Here is a 19500-nt window from a genome sequence, read left to right on the forward strand (position 1 = left end):
CTCGGTGAGCGGAACTATGGCCTGTGGGAGGAATTTTGACTGGCTCCTTTCCCCCGGAACTTCCTGGATCGTGTGCGTGCAGATGGCGTCGCTTGGAGTTTGACGTGCTGCACGAGGTTATCGAAGTTATGGTAAGATGTTGATAAATTTTCTGGCAAACTGTCGTGAAGTTTCAGGGGGTTGGGACAGGACCGGTGGGTCTTGTACCGCTGAGGCCCGGCGGCTGGGTTCCATCGCGCGCGGCCTCAGGGCAATCCTACTGGGCAGCGGCGTGCCTGCTGGCCGAGGCCTGAAACCAAGGTGCCTTTGGGCCTTAAGCCCTTGTCAGGGTACCAGTTTTTCGTTGTCTCTTGTCATCCCAATTTTCACGTTGTTGTCAACAAAATTTCAGTATTGCCTCAGCCACCACGGTATTCCCTTCTCCACGAACCTTTCTCAAGTCCACGACTCTAGTAGACCTCTCCCTCTTGTGTCCATTTGTATGCTTCATGTAGCGACACATATCATGTGTCCGTGTTTGTATCACATACGTGTTTTTGTATTGTCACATTTATAGCACAGCTGGCACATAGTACGTTATTAATTCTAGATGAGTGATTGGATTTTTGGTTACTATTGGAAAGAAGGATTTTAGATTATTTAATTGGGGGGATATGATGTGTATTTTCTACTTCCTCTATAGTAATCATGAATTTCCTATTGTGTTCATGTCTGGCTTTTTTTTATAAGTAGGAGGAGTACCGTTGGTGCTTAAAAGCATTGCTGTCCCTAAGTAGTTTACTGAGGCTAGACATTGAAGGAGAATATAAATTTAAGTCCAGAGATAAAAGTTGAGGAAAGGAAAGAAAGAATGTGCAAAGTGTCTTCAGACAGCAATTCGTAGGCTAGGATGGGTATGTATAGAGAGATAGCAAGAGATGTGTTTGACATATTTATGCTAGATTTGGGGTTCTGGCAATATACCAGGACAAAGCTCACTGTCGCTAAGGCATGGGAAAAGTCACTGGAAACTTTTAATATCGGAGAGGCTCATCGCACAGCACTATGCATAGACTTGAATGCAGATGGCTTAAGCCAGGGGTTGGCACACTTTCTGCAAAAGGCCAGATAATAAATACTTTAGGCTTTGTGGACTATTGTTGTAGCAGGAAGGTAGCCACAGACAATACATGATCAGGCTGACATAGCTGTGTTCTACTAAAACTTTACTTACAGAGACAGGTGCCTGATCTGATTTGATCCGTTGGTATAGTTTGCCAATCTATGGTCCAACCAAATGGACCTAGGGACCATGCTGGTAATACAGTCCTGAACTAGGCAGTACTATACTATGTTTCTGTATTGGCTTTATTTGTATATGAGAGACCAAATCACATGATGTTAGCTCTGGATCTAATCTTCCTGGCTTTGAATCCTGACATTTCTTGATTACTAACAGTGTGACATTGGGCAAATTAGCCTTTTTGCATCAGTTTTATCTATAAAATGGGGATAATAGTACCTCCCACAGTGTTGTGCAGAGTAAATTGGCTAAAGCAATAAAATGTTCACATAGTGCTTATACACATTTTAAAACCTCAATAAATCTTAACTATTAATATTTTAAAAATTTTCCTCATATGCATTGTTAAAGCAGATTTGAAAGATATTTCTATGGTAAAATTTACAGGCTACGTGCATGTTTAACTATAGAGCAAAGAAAATATCTAAAATTTCACAACAAGAGCCATTCACATAGAGGTGATATGAAAGTTGTGAAAGTAAGGTAGGAAGTGCAGAATTAAGGACTGATTTTGAAGAAGTGTACATAGGCGAGAAAGGCAAGTAAAAAGGAATGAAAAAGGAAGAAGGGGAGAGGAGTCCATCCTAAAGTATGATAGGAACCAGAGTGGTATAGTAGTATATAAACCAACAGAAGGATGGATGGTGGTGGTTAATGTTGTCATATGCTGCAGAGAGCTGAGAAAACAATTGTGTTGATAGTATTAATGAATTCAACCCACAGAAATTAACATGGTACTTCCTATGGGCCAAGTATTGGAGATACAGAAAAGAATTAGGCACATACTCTGCATTAAACAGCAGAAAACTTAGTAGTGACGAAAGACATTGAAATAACTTAATACGTACAGCAACTTTAAAAAATCCAGAGTAAGATGGAATTTCTTACACTAAATTGGTACCTTTATTTTAAAAACTTAAATTGAGCTTAATTGAGTTCCGTTTCTTTTTTCCCTAGACAATGGCCAAGAGCAAACTAAGAGGACAGAGGTCCAGAAATGTATTTCATATAGCCAGCCAAAAAAACTTTAAGACTAAAAACAAAGCAAAACCGGTTACCACTAATCTTAAGAAGGTGAGTATTATTTAAGTACTCTGACAGTATCGTTTGCAAGCCAAGCATAGTTGTAAAGCCACTGAAAAACTCAAAGCTATTATTTAAAACAGGTTCTTAGCCTTCCTCACAAAGGCAAGATAATTTTAAACATTTGTTTTTTTTTAATGAGAAATTACCCCCCCTTTCTTGATGTATATGTATGAAAAGAAAAAAGCGCTTTTTTTTTTCTTTTTAAAGACAGAGAAAACACGTGAGTGGGGGAAGAGGGCCAGAGGGAGAGAGAGAGAGAGAGAGAGAGAACCCTAAGCAGGCTGCACACTCAGCTCAGAGTCTGACACAGGGCTCGATCCCACAGCCCTGGGATCATGACCTGAGGTAAAATCAAGAGTCAGACACTCAACCAACAGAGGCACCTCAAGAAAAAAGCACTTTAACTGCAAATGCATGAGGCTCCAAAGAACAGTTTTAAAAGCTTTATCAGAGCATAGAAATTATCCAAAACCATGGTGTGGGAAACAGTTCTTATCTCTGACCCCAAATATATTCAAGAACCTCCTGACAGAATCCAGACATGAAATTCTGATCGGCACCCATTCTTTTTCTTCTCAGTAATTCTTATCTCCCTGATATCTAGAACTCAAACAAAAACCTATAAAATGAAGATAAGATACTTCCTTAAAGTGCAAAATTGGGAAAGAAAGGAGTTTATTGTGGTTTTTTTGTGTTTTTTTCCTCAAAATATTTGGGAAATGGGAAATTTCTTCTTCAAGATTAAGTAGATTCTTTCAGGAAATTCTTCAAGAAAATGTTTTCAAGTTTAAGTAGTAGGTGGAGTCAGGTCTCCAGGACTTTGTAATTGGCAAAATAGTCAAAGATATGTAACACTTTATCTTTCAGTTTTCATGAACTAGCTAAGTTAAGCATTTTGATGGAGCATTTTTATGACTGACTTAGTGAAGGCTATAAAGGAAATAAAGCTAGGTGATATGATGGGGTAGGGAGTGACAGTTTTACACAGGATTGCTTTCAAAGTTGACATTCAAGCCAAGATCCAGATGGTGGGGAGCAAGTAATGCCGCGGGATTTTTTACCTCAGGACCCTGGGTTCGTCGTCTCACCTCTTCAAAGAATGAAGAGGTGTACATAGAAAATGAGCAGCAGGCAAAGGTTTATTATTAGAGTATAAGATTGGAGTGTAAGAGTAGTAAGTAGGAAAGCTGTCTTTACAGAGAGGGGGCATTCAAAGTGAATGCCTAAGGACTGTAGGCAAGGGTCCTTGTTACCTAAGGTTCTTGTCACCCCCCAGCCCTTCCCCCTTGTTCCTTCTCAGGTGTTATACCCTTACTGGCTTGCAGCTCTTGGTGCTGTATTGTCCATTCCTGATTGGCTCATTTCCATCGTACCAGGGGGTGGCCTATGGTCGTACTTAGGTCTTTTGTCAAATTCCTGAAGGAAGCCTGAAGGGGAGTAGGTGGGGCCTGTTACTTTAAGAGGAACCTTATGCCTGAAGGGTTTGCTGGGGTCAGACACTCCCAACATTGTTCCAAAATAAGGGTTTTTCCCTACCAGGGACCTCAGGTCCTAATCTTTACCTCTCTGCCTACTGAACCCTATCTTTTCCTTATCATAGTAATATAAAGCTCTGGAAAGTGTTGGGAGCGGCACACTTTAGGCAGAGAGAATAACAAATGCGAAGGCCCCATGCTGGGGAAAAACTTGGTGTATTTGACTGACAGGAGATCATATTGTTTGCCTAGAAGTGCTAGCCGCTTTGTGTATGCTAATGGAAAGATATATAAGGGAGGGAAATCTGGGTAGGCCGCCTGGTTGGGGAAGGTATCAGTTTTCTCAGAAAAGTGGCCTAATTTACTAAGTGGAGGTCTTAAGATTGCCAGGCACTATATACATGGTAAATTGAAGTTTGTGATCATGAATTGAAAGTGAAGCCAGCCAGTTAGATTTTCTGCAGATTCAGTTTTAGGCTCAGAAAAAGCTGTCAGTTGAGTTTAACTAGTTTGTCAAGCAGGAAGAGAAGGAAAGTTAAGAGAGTAAAGGAGTGATTGATTAAATAATGGTCATGGAATCTGGGCTGGCTAAAGGAAAAAGTGATGATACGGAAAGTGAAAAATAGTGAAATTGGTGGGAGATTTCAGGAAGATTGAAGAATTGTTAATAAGCCAAGTGAACTTGAAGAACAGGAGGTGTTACAAGTTGCAGCCAAAGGTAATCCATGGAAGTGGATGGCTGAGGTAGGTAGTGGGAAAGAATCTGGGAATTGAGGACCTGAACAGACTAAGAAACTAGAGGGTTAGGTTTTTGTTGAAGCCCCTCACCAGGCATGAGAGAGGTCAGTGAGCTGAGTTTTGAGATCTTTCGTGAGGGAGCAAGTAAATGTGTTGGCAGGTGACAGTAATGAGGAAAGAGGTATTAGAATATTCTGATGCATTAAGGGCAGAGTTTTTAAGGAGAAATGGTTTCAGAGCAGCAGTGAAAAACAAGAAGATTTAAAGAGAGGAGGGTTGTAAGGGAAATTGTCCTCAGGAGACTGGAAGGGACTTCTGTTAAGGCAAGGAGGTCAAGGAAGGATTCTGAGATGGACTGTTAGGAGTCTAAAGTGGAGCACCTGGTTGGCTCAACCAGTAAAGCATGTACTCTGGCCGTCAGGGTCGTGAGTTTAAGCCCCACACCAGGCATGGAGCTTACTTTAAAAAAAAATTAATTAAAAAAAAAAAAGAGTAAAGCATTTGATCCAGGTTCCTCGTTTTACAATGAGAGATGACTGTAGCCTAGGATTGTGGTCATGTATTTAATGTGCCTATACCATGTCTAAATATGATGTATGTCCACATAATTCTTATTTTTAAAAACACAGAACCTTTTGTCTAAAACTTCCCAATAAGACCATAAGAATTTTTGTGTAAATTATCTCCACAAATGGGTAGGGTTGATGAATTTTTACATTTTTAGGTTTAACAAGATTAAATTAAAGTTGGATATATTTTATTATTTATGGTTACAAGATTGTAGATTAATAACCTTTTTTTCTTTTTTAAAAGATAAACATTGTGAATGATGAAAAAGTTAACAGAGTGAATAAAGCTTTTGTAGATATACAAAAGGAACTTGCACATTTCTCCAAAGGACTTTCCCTTGAACCTCTGCAGAAACAGCTGGTGAGTGTGAATCATTTCCTTTTGTTACGGCTAATAAGCTAAACTCTAACTTTTTAAAGCCTGTGATTTGAATATAATTTTTAGTATTTGGCTCTCTACTATCCTTGGCTCTGTAGTATATATAGCATATTGAGTCATTCAGACTCTAAAACATTGAGTCCGAATACGAGAATTTACTGTTCTGTTTCCAAAGGTATGACTAGAAGATATTAAATTAGGTAATATATTATATACAAGTCATTTTTGTTGACTGTTGTTATCTACATTTTTAAATACAATATTTTTCTCCCTTCAGATTCCTCAGCAGTGTCATGAAAACGAATCAGTTAATGTTGATGAAGCGACAAGATTGATGGCTCAATTGTAATACACTGGTGATACATCAGATACCCCAAGAAGACCAATAAATTAAATGTTTTATACAGTTTTATTTTTAAAAATCTTGTTAATGTACAAGCATTGGCACATTTTAAAAACAAACTACATAAACAGATCTTTCCTATAATCTAGGAAAGTGGAATGTCAGAAGTCAACAAAATGTGATAAACTTAAAGTGCTAAAACAGAAGGCACTTCACAAAATCTGTTCACTGAAACAGTTAATATATCCTAGTTTACATCCTTCACTTTATAAGTGGCAGTGAATGTGTTTTTGGATTGGAGGACACACAGAAATATGGACAGTTTCGTGGCAGTAAAAAAATATAAGACAAGGGATGAGCCGCTGGCCAACTTTGTTTGTTTTTGATGACCTTAGTCTACTTTAAATTTCCTCTCATAAGAGGGAAAAAAACAGAAGGATTCAGAATTGGAAGAAAAGGTGAAATCCCAGAATGTAATCACTTAAGGGGGAAGGGAGGGGATTTGTGGGTATTAAATCACTTTTTCCCCTGAAAAAAAGCCTTTGTTTTTATGGTTGAAAAGAGCCCTTTGTTTTTATGGTTGAAGTTTTGTGAAGTAAAAAAGAAATTATTAGAGAACACTTCAGAATCAGTGAACTAAAAAGGTGTTACATTCATTATTTTAAATACTTAGGTTATTAAGAAGTCTAAAATGTTACAGTTAGAGGTAGATAACAGTCCCAAGTTTCCATGGAATCTAATAATTTAGTATCTGGACATCAAACAGATCACAAACTCCTTCATTATCATCTAAATTAAAGTTGTAGTCATCTGCCGGGGTAGGAGAAAGCCGTAAAAGAGGAAACACTGCAAGTAAAACAAATTAAGTGTTAAACATGGTTTTTATATACAGTTAATGATGTTTAACAGAATACTCTCAAATACATCTATCTAAATATCTAAAGAAACTATGTTTCTTAATGTTACATAAGAATTTTTAGGAAATAATAGAAAAAGTAATCAAATTAACAACTTGTGTTTAGTGTATATTTTGAAAGATTCTCATTTAAAGATAATTTATGCATTGGTATGCATAGGTATAGTTTAAGAAATAGAGGTTAAAAATTTTTTGTATTGAAAAAAAGATTCGTTTTAACATTTATTCATTTTTGAGGGACAGAGAGAGACAGAGCATGAACGGGGGAGGGCAGAGAGAGGGAAACTCAGACTCTGAAGCAGGCTCCAGGCTCTCAGCTGTCAGCACAGAGCCTGATGCAGGACTCGAACTCACGAACTGTGAGATCATGAACTGAGCCAAAGTCGAAAGCTCAGCCGACTGAGCCACCCAGGCACCCTGAGGTTAAAATTTTTGTTGGTTGAACTTGTCACACTAAAATGTATGATTCAAAAACAGTGTCAAAATATTTCCTCTGATCTCTGCTAAATAAGCTCCTACTTTGAAAAGAGAAATAGGAACTAGACTTCATAAATACGCTGATGTTTTGTTTCTACAGAAGTTTATTCTCTAAGTGGTTATTGTACCATTTGCGAATTTAACAGTTGCAGTTTCCTAGGTTCGGCTATATTTGTTAGGAAACAGGACGGAATCCAAGAATTTACAGGAAGGTGAAAGCCAAGAGAGTTATTAAAGTAATTATAATATTTTGTAGCAATTGATTTTTAAGGATTATTTCAGATTAGATGATGACATGGCTAATGTTAGTTCACATTGGTAGCTTGACATTGGCCTTTGTGGGTATATTTACAAAACCGGGTTTTGAGATTACCTATATATTATTGGCCAAATTCTTCAGACATGAAAAAGACTAGTGGGCTAACAGTTTAGAAATTTATTCAGTGAAAGTGATAAGCATCCCCTTATTGGCCTTTTTCTTTTCTTGAAATGCAGTAAAATAAAAATTGAAGGATGCCTATGATTTACTTTAAAGTGGGAGATTTTTCATGAATCATAGGATGTTAAGCAGTTAAAAAAATACACATTCTGCATTTCTTTTCAATCTTTTGCCACTTACAAACTCTAGAGAAGCATTATTGATATTTAAGTAGTAAAATTTTAAACTACTTACCATCAGAAGACATTAACTCATCAATGATATCTCCACTAATAGATCCTGCTGGAAACAGAAATATGATAATAAAGTTTTGTTACAGTTCTATTTATATATTTTGACAGTAAAAGGCAGTTACTTTAGGAAGCTTGGGTGGCTCAGTCAGTTAAGCATCCAACTCTTGATTTTGGCTCAGGTCACGATCTCACTATTCATGGGATCTAATCTCACATTGGGCTCTGCGCTGACAGCACAGAGCCTGCTTGGGATTCTCTCTCTCCCTCTCTGCACCTCCCCCACTCACATGCATGCATATATGCACATTTTCTCTCTCTCTCAAAATTTTTTAAAAGGCAGTTATGGGGCTCCTGGGTGGCTCAGTCAGTCAAGCATCCAACTTCAGCTCAGGTCATGATCTTGTGGTTCATGAATGAGTTCAAGCCCCATATGTGCTGACAGCTCAGATCCTAGAGCCTGCTTCAGATTCTGTGTGTGTCTCTCTCTGCCCTTCTCTCTTTCTCTCTCTCTCAAACATCAAAAAAAGGGCAGTTATTTAAAAACAGCATATATTTAAACAGTAGTGTTTAAAAAGTTAAACACTAGCAGCTTTTATTAAAGTATAGAACTTGACAGAAAGATACCATTTTCATGAGCACCTACTCTGTGCTTGGCATTACTTTTAACTTCTAAACTCAAGATGTAGATCAAAAGACTCCTTCCTCATCATTCTCCCAAAACTGACTCCTTGGTTTTACAAAGTCAGTAGTACTGTAATCTCCCAGTTACCCAATCTCAAAACTTCAACATTACTTTCCATTCCTCTCATTTATCTTCGGATCTCACACATCAAAGTTATTTATTTTATTTTACCTAAACAATACTTCTCAAATCTCATCTTTCTCTTTCCAATCCCATTGTTATCACCCATCTTAGCCGTAATGTTCTTTTATAGTTACATAACTGCAGACACCATATATTCATTCTCCATTGCCTCTAATCTCTTCTGTTTCCCAGGCCAAAAGCATCTTCTTGTTACTCCTGTACTCACCAGTGTGCAGTTTCTAAGTTGCTATTTCCCTGCTCACAAATCTTTGGCTTATTGGCTAAAGTTCCAACTCAGCCTGATATTCAAGGTCCTCTCTAAAATCTGACCCCAAATTACTTTCTCTACAATTTCCAAATACAAAACTATATACAGAAACTGCTGAAAAAAAAATTTTAATGCTTTGTGGAAGCTGACTTACTAATGGTGTCTAAATTAAACCACAGAGAGCTTGTCTGTCTTTAGATTTGCCCCCATTAATTATAATTAGATCATAAACTTCTTAAGGAGTACACTTTGTTGTGCGCGCCCCATTCTATATCTTAAGTATAGAAATACTTCTAGAGGAAGGAAAGGAGGAAAAATACTGTGTCCAGTTAGATCTTTATAGCCTCACTCTTAAGTATTGTGAATTCCCACAGTAGTAAGACTCATGCCACATTCTAATGAGACACATCCCAAAGGTAAAAATAAACAAATTGGATTGTGTACAATGTAGCTTTTAATGATCTGCAATATTACATCTAGACTGGCATGACTTAATTCATTCAGCAACTCCTTCAGATATTGAGAGAATATCTGCCATGGGCCCTTTATTTGGAATCAAATTTAGATGTGGACGGTATTCCTAATGCCCAGTTTTTGGAGATTTAGCTATTTTCATTTCAGATTAAACAATTTAGGAAGGCAAGATTTCCTAACTTGGAGTTGAGACCATTTATCAGCTATAAAACTAAACTTTCCAAATAAAAAGTGTAACAAGGAATATGAAGAGGCAAATGTCACTATATTCTACAGTAGTTTGATTTTTCTTAAAGGTAATTGGAACACATTTCAATAATTCATCCTAGAGTGACTAAGAGATGAGTGACTAAGGTTTACAAAGTAAACCTCTGATAAAAAAGTTGATATGTGTGGCGCCTGGATGGCTCAGTCAGTTGAACTTCTCACTTCAGAAGGTCATGATCTAACCGCTCGTGAGTTCGAGCCCCATGTCTGGCCCTGTGCTGACAGCTCAGAGCCTGGAGCCTGCTTCAGATTCTGTGTCTCCCTCTCTCTTGGCCCCTCCCCTGCTCACACTGTATCTCTCTCTCTCTCAAAAATAAATAAACATTAAAAAAAAAAGTTGACATGCAAATATTAATGGGGGTGGGAGGGAGGGGGGAATGAACAAATTTCTATCAATTCCGAGCACGGAATTCTAAGGAAAACTGCATACGTAGGTCCATTAACTATCTTTTCCTTGCTCACACTATTCATAATGCTACATGGTCTTAGCCACATTATACTGTATCCAATTATATATGCTGAATATACAATCAGATTGTGTGTGTATATCACCTAAAAAATAAATCTGTAGTAACAGAATTAAAGCAGGATCTGTTTTTAAATTTTCCTCATAATACCTATCCCAGTGTGTCCTGTGTAGGAAACACTATATACTTCTTAAGCTTACCATTTTTCCTCCTGCATTTGGTAATAGAATGACCATAGCTGACAAATTCAGAAAAGCTCTCCAACTTACTTAATATGTTACTCATATTTTTCCTTCTCTACTGTTTTAAAACAAAGGCTCTAGACTCACCTGATGACAAGTCTGTGGCTGGAGTCTGTTGAAGATTTTGGCTTCTTTCAGAGACATGTTGCTCAGGCAGATTCTGAGTTGCTATGTTGGATTTCTGTGGAGTCACTGGAGTGGAGGGCTGAGAGGAGGGTTGTGTGAGGTCATCAGGTGGGGGAACAGGAAAAACCACAGGCTTAGACGAATTGGATTCTTTATTTATAAGCAGCACGTGGATAGGTCCTGAATGACTCTTTAGATTGATCTGGTATTTCTTTTGTCCATTCTGACCCTTTAAGGTTATTGGGTATAGACAAATGAATAAATATTAACATTTCTAACTACTTTGGAACACCAAAAATTAAGATAAGCAAAGCTATAAAGGACTAATTGTATATATAACATAGAATTATACATAGAATAGAGTCAATAAATGTCTTTGACTCAACTAGAAAATGTTTTGAAAAAGACCCAATTTCAAGCAATCTGGTATGGTGGATATTTAAGTTGAACTTTTTCCTCAGCTAGGATTGCTGTATCAGTTATAGATATAGTCATTTTAACTGACTTTTTAAAAGATTATTGATTATATCATTACTCATTCCTTAATATTTTCTAGCTCAAAAAATCACATAAAAAAACTTTTATACTCAAAATGTTAAATGATTTATTCGGTCACTTCTATAATTTTACTAAAGTACTAAAGACATACAAACTCATTTATAAATACTTTCAGATAGAAAACTTAAAAGCAGTATTTGAAAGTGTTTACACACAATTAGCTCTTGTTCAGCTAAAGATAATACATTTGTCCTTCTTAAGACAGCAGATCCACATTAAGAAAAGTTACCCTGCATACCATTTCTGGAATAGGTACCTCCAGCTGTGTACCAGAAGGTGCTTGAATGGCCAAAAGTGTATCACCTGATGAAAAAAATTTCTAAGTTTAGAAAATACTATTGATCTTGGAATACAGTGGCAAGAATGTGAGCTCTGGAATCAGAATGCTTGGGTTTGAATCCCAGGCTGGGTAACCTTGGGCTTTGGTTCCTAATTCTGTAAAATGGGGGGAATAAACCTTACTGCATAGATTTCTTTTGAGGATTAGAGGAGGTAATATATGTAATAGATCTGAAGAGAGGGTAAAAATACTCACCGCTAGTTCTATTCTCATGAACAAATTTGGATCAAGTTAATTTTGCTTTCATTCAGTCTTGCATAAAGTCTGAAATTCCTGAAACTGTTAGCCTCAACACTGTTTACTTGAGAATTTTAAATTACTTAAGTGACTAGGGATACTAGAAATTAGGTATGATAGTGTGAAATCTTGAGCTTAAGTGAACTTAATTTTAAAGCTAAATTCTATAGCAGACTGTTGAGCTGAAAATTAAAAATACTTTCTCAAACTTTCTTAGAAAGCTCAGGATATATGGTGGCAGAGTAGAGCAATAAGGCCACACATATTGTCAACATAGCCTTGGAAAGTCAGATTTCACTTGGCAAGGTGCTTGGCAGATTTTTTTTTTTTTTATGTGCATAATATGCATGACTGTTTAACAGGCCATACATGACTAATATAAATATGTATACAAAATTTCATTTTACTTGTATTATAATTATGGGGTACAGCCTCCCCCCCCACACACACACACCAATGTTATTAATACACTGTATTGTCCTGTCAAGGGGAAAACATGGAGGCAGGGGATGGGATGGAACAGGGTTAGGAGTAACTGTGCTGGTTATAAAATGGATTAACCTAACTCTGCCCTCACGCTTTCTTTGAGTTCATTTGTGACCAGCACACTGCACATGGTTTCTAAACAGTGCCAGTGAGAAATATATTTGATCAAATTTAATCACTGACCCTACAATTCTGTGACTTTGAAACTGTTTAATCTCCCTCTGATTTAGCTGCCCCTCCCACACACAGTTTACACCCACCAATGCAGGCAATGAAGTGAAAACTGTGCAAAGCAGTTACTGTCATGAGAACGGAAACAAAGGCAGCCTATCACTACAGAGCACTGTAGAGTAACCCAGAACGTCCACAGTTCCTGAAACTAATGACTTAGGGTGAGTGTGTGGGGGAATTTTGACTCACTCTCCGCTAAAGAGGTTGACCAGAGGAAGAATGTTAGGACAAACTAATAGTACTTACCATTAAAGCAATTACAGATGTCTTCATGAGTTACATAGGAAAATGTACTGCCATAAGAGTTAAGGAACAACATGTATACCAAGGTCTCGGCATTTAAATTAAGATAATAAATCTGCAGGCCAAAATAAACAAAATGACCAAGTGCATGAAGGTGTTGCCACACATGGTCAGATAAAGACGTCTTTAGTCTGAAAAGGCAAAGATAAAGGTCCATAAGAGGGGTACCCATCCTTTGCTCTAAGAAGCCACTTTTGATTTTTGTGACATTTGAGTCCTCCATATTCCTCATGGAGACAGGGCTTCTGGGGCAGGGAAAGAGCGATGGGGAAAAGGATGCGGTCAGTAGGAGTGGAGAGCAACCATACATGCCTCCACATTGAGAATTTTCCTGGTCATGGTTTAGGGGTCTGGGAATGGCCAGAATCTTGGAAAGCAGTGAAGCAAAATCTATGACCAGCTAGTTCAATGGTTTTTGTGTTTTGGGGCTCCACAAGGTACAGCCTGAAAACCCCATTTAAGTTATCAAATTGTTAAGGAGCTTTGGTCCATAGAAAAGGAATAACAAATGAGATCATGGACTTATTCAACAAATTACAAAACATAAGAAATTGGATACAGTAGTCAAAAATTCATGAGAGGTAGTAGAAGATAAATGCAATTAAGAGATTCCATAAGTATCTAGGTAAGTTTACAAATCAAGAGTATCATGTGTATCTAAGAGAACAGTGATTTTTAGGAAACACATGAAGTACATCACTAATTTTTTCCCACAACTTAATATGATGGATACATAAGCCTTGGTCCCCAACCTCAAGTAGGTTGTATCTTTCCGTTAATATTAGGCAAAAAAGTATCCTGGATTGATTGCCAGCCCATGATATTTTATTTTCAAGCCAAAATTAATTTTTCAAAACTTGAGAGGTAACTGAATTTTTACCACTTCAGAACACTGAGCACAATTATTTAAATATACCTGTGCATTTAACAATTCCTTCTAATATTCAGAGACCCCCTAAGCACACTTTAGCTAGCATGTTGCATCCTATTAATGGTAGATTTAAAGTAATGACGTTTTTCCTCAATGCAACAAAGGAATAATGTTAATAGATGTACTTTGTAATTTTAAGAGGTAAAACGTTTCAAATATTAGTATAAATTATTAGAATATTATAAAATTAAAATACTTTATCCACTTAGAAAACTTTGTGAAACATTAGAATAAAGTAACTGATCTTCAGACTGGAAGAATGCATTATATACATACATATACTACAGCTACATGTGTAACTTATTTAAAAGGATATCTATTGTTAATCGAGTCTTCCATCACATTTTTGATGCTTTGCTGTAGCCACAACTTCTGCTGATCAAGTTCTCTTTCCTTCAGTTCTAGATCTTCAATTTCAGCTTTAAGATATCTTAATCTATCTATGACTTCTTTAGTATTACAGCCAGCACCTACACCTCTTAAAAACGTATGAGAATCAGTATCTCCAGTATCAGACCCAGGTTAACATCACTTAATTTTTATAGTAATAGAACTGAACTAGTAATTTATTCAAGACGAAAATCTTTACACTCTTCTAAAAATCAAGCATTAAAATCCTTAGAAAATTTAAACATCGTACCTCTGAACATATTTGCTTAGAAAATTTATTGGCAAGAACAATCAAATCACAAAAATTCTCAGTGGTTTTGCCATACAGAAAATAAAAATTTTCATAAAGTCAAAAAAAGTTCTATGTTCTAATGGTGTTTTTCATCTAAAAGGACAGGCTAGTGACTGGCACCAAAAGGATGTCAAAGCTGAGGCATGTAGGTGGCTTAGTCAGCTGAGCGTCTGAGTTCGGCTCAGGTCGTGATCTCATGGCTCATGGGTTCGAGTCCCGTATTGGGCTCTGTGCTGGCAGCGCAGAGCCTGCTTGAGATTCTCTCTCTCTGTCCCTCCCCCATTTGTCTCTCTCTCTCTGTCTCAAAATAAATAAACTTAAAAAAAGAAAGAAAGAAAAGGATGTCAAAGCTACATAGTTACACCTGGAAGTCGCATGATATAGACTGAGATGCTGGTAAATTACAACCTTTTAATATTTTGGTGAGACTCTGGCTTTAAAACAGAACAAAACAAAAGAAAAAACTAGGGCCAAAGAGGACGAATTTGCAGGACAGAAAGTATTTTTCACATTCAAACATACAACCATACAACAGTTAATGAATGACAACATGCATTTCAATCAACCACTATACACAAGGTCATACTCCTATATATAGGACATAGTTCCTATTCTTAAGGAGTTTATATTAGTTGGGAAGCTAAATGCTCACGCAGAAAGGGATCAATAATACAAAGCAGTACGCAGTGTGTGCCAAATGAGTAGCTTGAGGGAGAAAATAAGATTTGAATTTTCAGTGTGTCAATCAGACGGTGGAGACAGCAAGGGAATATCCCAACACAGGAGTCACATACAGAGGCCCAGAGCAGTGTCCAGGGAAAGACGAGGGGCCTGTTGAGAACACCAGGCCAAGTGAGAGGGACAGCCAGACGGTATGAAGGTCAGAGTTTATACAGCATCAGGAAGAAAAATAAAGGTTTTAGAGTAGGGTATTGGTTTGTAACTTACTTCCATTGTATACTATTTTTTGACTTTTTTTCAATCAGGTCAATTCCCTCTAAGACATTGGTGATATCATAAATTCTTCTTTTTTGCCTCACAGCCAAAGTATCTGCAGCCTGTTTTTAAAAAGGGGGGGGGGGGGGGAGAAAAAGAACAATGAAAAAAGGGCAATTCCTATTTTAAAATTAAAAAAAGGTTGATTATGAAGTTCACAGCATGAGAACCCAATGCCAAATTTAACCAGTATGTTCAAAGTATATCTCAAACATTGCAAATACCAAAGAAATTATCCCATTTAAAAGCCAGCAGATGTTAGAATGGGAAAAAAATATATAAAGGGTCATGACACAAAGCCCACAAAAATAAAAGAACACAGTGAGAATACTTCATGTCACCTTATGGACTAATCCTGAGAAGGAGCTCCTGATTATCTACCCACATCACTTCCTATTTTATCTGTTCATATACAGTCACCTAAAAACAGCCTTTATTGTTTTTTGAAACTTTGAAAAATTATATCTCAGCAGCTTGTTAGTAATTAAGATATTTGGGGAGTTCTAAATTATACACACACTTCAGGGGCGCCTGGGTGGCTCAGTCGGTTAAGCGGCTGACTTCGGCTCAGGTCATGATCTCGCGGTCAGTGAGTTCGAGCCCCGCGTCGGGCTCTGTGCTGACAGCTCAGAGCCTGGAGCCTGTTTCAGATTCTGTGTCTCCCTCTCTCTGACCCTCCCCCATTCATGCTCTGCCTCTCTCTGTCTCAAAAATAAATAAACATCAAAAAAAATTTATAAAAAAAATAAATTATACACACACTTCAGTACCTTGAAATACGCTATCTGCATTTTTTAAACTCACAATGAAAATGGAGGAGTGAATCATGCCATCCCAACACAAAGCATAAAATCAACAAGAAATCAAAATTCATAGCACTAAGTTGTGGTACCAGCAAATATTATCCAAAAACCTGGTAGTCTGACTAAACAAAAGTAAGGTCAACAAAAATATTTCATGCCACCATGACATCAATAAATGCAGGAATGTTGTACTGTTTCTCTGACTGGTTCCCACTCACATTTATGAGCTTTGTTCCCCAATGCAACAGACACAATCTTAAAAAAGAGGTTATCCTGGGGCGCCTGGGTGGCTCAGTCGGTTAAGCATCTGACTTCGGCTCAGGTCATGATCTCGCGGTCCGTGAGTTCAAGCCCTGCGTCGGGCTCTGTGCTGACAGCTCAGAGCCTGGAGCCTGTTTCAGATTCTGTGTCTCCCTCTTTCTCTGACCCTCCCCTGTTCATGCTTTCTCTCTGTCTCAAAAATAAATAAGTGTTAAAAAATTTTAAAAAAAAAAAGGTTATCCTACAGCTCTTTTTCGGGGTGAGTTAGACAATAACCTATCTTGAATGTGGAGTCACACTGTAAGAGTCATGGTAATAATGAAACAACACATTCATGTCCTTACTGACAATATTCAGCACATTATCCAAATTAATGAACAGATTTTAGTTTCACATTATTGTTTGCCAGCTCTCCCAAAGCATTATTACTTTCTTAATTCTTTAAAAACATAGCTCTACACACACACACACACACACACACACACACACACACACAATCCAGGAAAGCATATTTTTGCAATCTGGACTTACTTTCTACAGGGAGCAAGTGTGACCAACTGCATAGGCATTTAATGTCAATTCTACCAATCCATTTCTTGTGCTACCAAAATACCAAGTTACCACTGTGCAATTATTCAGATTTTCAGGAAGGGGATCCATGCCTCAGTCAATGGGCCAGGAGAGTAAGTAGGATATGACAGAGAGAATGAAGAACCAGAAACTGAAGCTCTGAGTTCCCAACTCTGATTAGTTTAGTTCCATCTCTTCTAGAGAACCAGAAAATTAAAAGGACTAGGCATGGTTTTGTTGACTTCCTCTTTCCTTGCACTTAGCTTAGCAGTTTCCTCCCCTTCATAAAGTTTCTTGAGTTCGAAGCTGTTTTTCTAAAGAGAAATAATCTCCTGCAAAGTTAACTATAAAAATCTGAAGTTGAGAATTCATCTCACTTCGCTCTGAAGAGGCCCTCTTAAGAAGTAACCCAGAGCACTCCAAGCCAGCTCTACCCGTATCTATGTACTCACACACAAAAGCCTTCACAACCATAGCAATTGCTCACTGGTTAGGGTATTAGGACACATTTGTATAAATTACATTGCAAGAGCAATCACAGTCATCAGGCAGAGAGCCATCAATGCTCACTTTTAGCTCAAGACTTTTTACAGTTGATAATCTATCAGGGTGTCTGGGTGGCTCAGTCGGTTAAGCATCAGACTCTTGATCTCAGTTCAGGTGATGATCTCACAGTTGTGGGATCGAGTCCCATGTCGGGATTCTCTCTCTCTGTCTCTCTCTCTCTCCCTCCCCACCAAAAATAAATAAATAAACATTTTTTTAAACAAAGAATAAAGCTTATAATCTATCTAGTTTATAATTTATTATGGTTTAACAATTACAAATTTTAGTCCTTTAATTTCCAAAACTAAACATTATTTCTTAAATACTTTTCTATTTAAGTATATAAACACATAAAGGACCAGCATATACAGAACATATGTCTTAAAAAGGATCTCCTGGGGTGCCTGGGTGGCTCAGTTGATTAAGCATCTGACTTTGGCTCAGGTCATGATCTCGCAGTTGGTGGGTTCAAGCCCCACATCGGGCTCTGTGCTGACAGCTCAGAGCCTGGAGCCTGCTTTGGATTCTGTGTCTCCTTCTCTCTCTGTCCCTCCCCCCCCCCCCCATGCTCTGTCTCTCTCTGTCTGTCAAAAATAAACATTGGAAGAAAAAAAAAAAAGGGCAATGTCCTGGAGGCTTTTATTTAGCAGCCCCATCTTCTTTGGATGTTAGGTTCTGGAGTTAGGCACACAGAGATCCAATCCCAGTGCTGGCACTTCCCATCTTCAGCTGGTCTCAAACTCATTAAGCCTCATTTCCCTTTTTGTAAAATAGAGTAATAACATACCTGAATTGTAGAGACTCAACTAGATAATCTAAGCACAATGTCTGCTGCATAATTAATACTTCAATCCTGGTAAGTAATAGCCTCATCATCAGATACAGATTGAAGCAGGGGATCATGGAGGAGATTTAGAGTTTTTGTGTATCTTGACCTATCACGTTGTATGTAGTATTTTGAAAAATTGTATGAATTCTTATAGTTTTATTAAGTAATTCAAGACATCATACTTAATGGAATCATAAAATGAATCACAACCACCACCTTCATTCGTTTAGCACCTGTGATGTGCCAAGCTGGTTCTGTGTCTCACGGATAGAGTAGTAACAGAACAAAGTCCCTGCCTTCAAAGAAGGGAAAGAAAGTAATAATAAACAAATAATTATGTTAGGAGGAATGCATGTAGGGACTATATTTAACAGAATTTTAAAGCTCCCTGAATAAGGAAGCATTTGAATTGAATGGAGAAAGTGACTGCTGACAAGCAGCAGTCAGAACATCTGACAAGCAGCAGCAAGAACAAAGAAAGGCTCTGAAGTGGGAATATGCTTACTTCCTTCAGGGAAAGACAGGAAGTCAGTATGGGCAGAACAGTGAGTGAGAGGGAGAAGAGTGAGAGAAAAGGGGGAAAAGGAAAGAAGGGAGAGAAGATGGGAGGGAGGGTGGGAAGGGAAGTGAGAGAGATAAAGACAGTAACACCATATGCCAAGGGGCCAGATCACTGGGGTCTTGCAGGCCATCGTAAAGACTTCAGCTCTTACTCCCAGTGAAATGGAAAGCTACTGGAAGGCTCCGAGCACATGGTGATTTGGTGCTATGCTTTAGCATAGAACAGGTTCATTCTGGCTGTTCTGGGTAGAAAAAAAGAGGCCAGCGAGAAGGCAATGGCAATAATCCATTCAAGAGATGGTTAGCTGCTTGGATGAAGCTGCTGTGGGCGTTGTGAGAAATGCTGAATTCAGAATATATTTTGAAGATATAGCAGGTAGTAGATCTGAGAGCAGAGTTCAGGGTAACTCCACAGTTTATGACATGAGCAACTGGCCATGAGGAAGACTGCAGAAGAATAGGTTGGAGGAAACCTATTGGTTTCCTCCTTTGGCTCAGGAACTTGGCTTTGAACAATTTGACCTCCAAGGGGAGTAGTTCGGAAGACCACTGGACACGAGAGTGTGGGGTAGGACAAGTC

The 19500-nt window shown here is 38.0% G+C and overlaps 2 protein-coding genes across 3 annotated transcripts in view; one reads left to right on the plus strand and one right to left on the minus strand.

Annotated features, from left to right (window-relative positions):
- RBIS (ribosomal biogenesis factor) lies at window positions 1-5935 on the plus strand. The gene is made up of 4 exons (XM_040487478.1): window positions 1-126; window positions 2240-2356; window positions 5395-5511; window positions 5807-5935. Exons 2-4 carry the CDS (start codon window positions 2243-2245, stop codon window positions 5876-5878), a joined length of 303 nt encoding a protein of 100 aa, XP_040343412.1. The 5' UTR covers window positions 1-126; window positions 2240-2242; the 3' UTR covers window positions 5879-5935.
- The window catches only part of E2F5 (E2F transcription factor 5), a 27188-nt gene continuing 13607 nt past the window's right edge, over window positions 5920-19500 (minus strand). Inside the window, exons 2-8 of one of the 2 annotated variants that reach the window (XM_040487477.1) lie at window positions 15303-15412; window positions 13989-14150; window positions 12685-12728; window positions 11383-11447; window positions 10548-10815; window positions 7939-7983; window positions 5920-6718 (exon numbers count right to left, since the gene is read on the minus strand). In XM_040487477.1, the coding sequence (XP_040343411.1) occupies window positions 6609-6718; window positions 7939-7983; window positions 10548-10815; window positions 11383-11447; window positions 12685-12728; window positions 13989-14150; window positions 15303-15412 (804 nt within the window). In that variant the 3' untranslated portion in view covers window positions 5920-6608. Of the gene's footprint in view, window positions 6719-7938; window positions 7987-10547; window positions 10816-11382; window positions 11448-12684; window positions 12729-13988; window positions 14151-15302; window positions 15413-19500 lie in introns of both variants that reach the window. The other variant, XM_040487476.1, reaches the window with a different exon arrangement.

Source organism: Herpailurus yagouaroundi, unplaced genomic scaffold (assembly GCF_014898765.1).
Source record: "Herpailurus yagouaroundi ecotype Mexico unplaced genomic scaffold, PumYag 165, whole genome shotgun sequence".
In the NCBI taxonomy this organism is placed as follows: domain Eukaryota; kingdom Metazoa; phylum Chordata; class Mammalia; order Carnivora; family Felidae; genus Herpailurus; species Herpailurus yagouaroundi.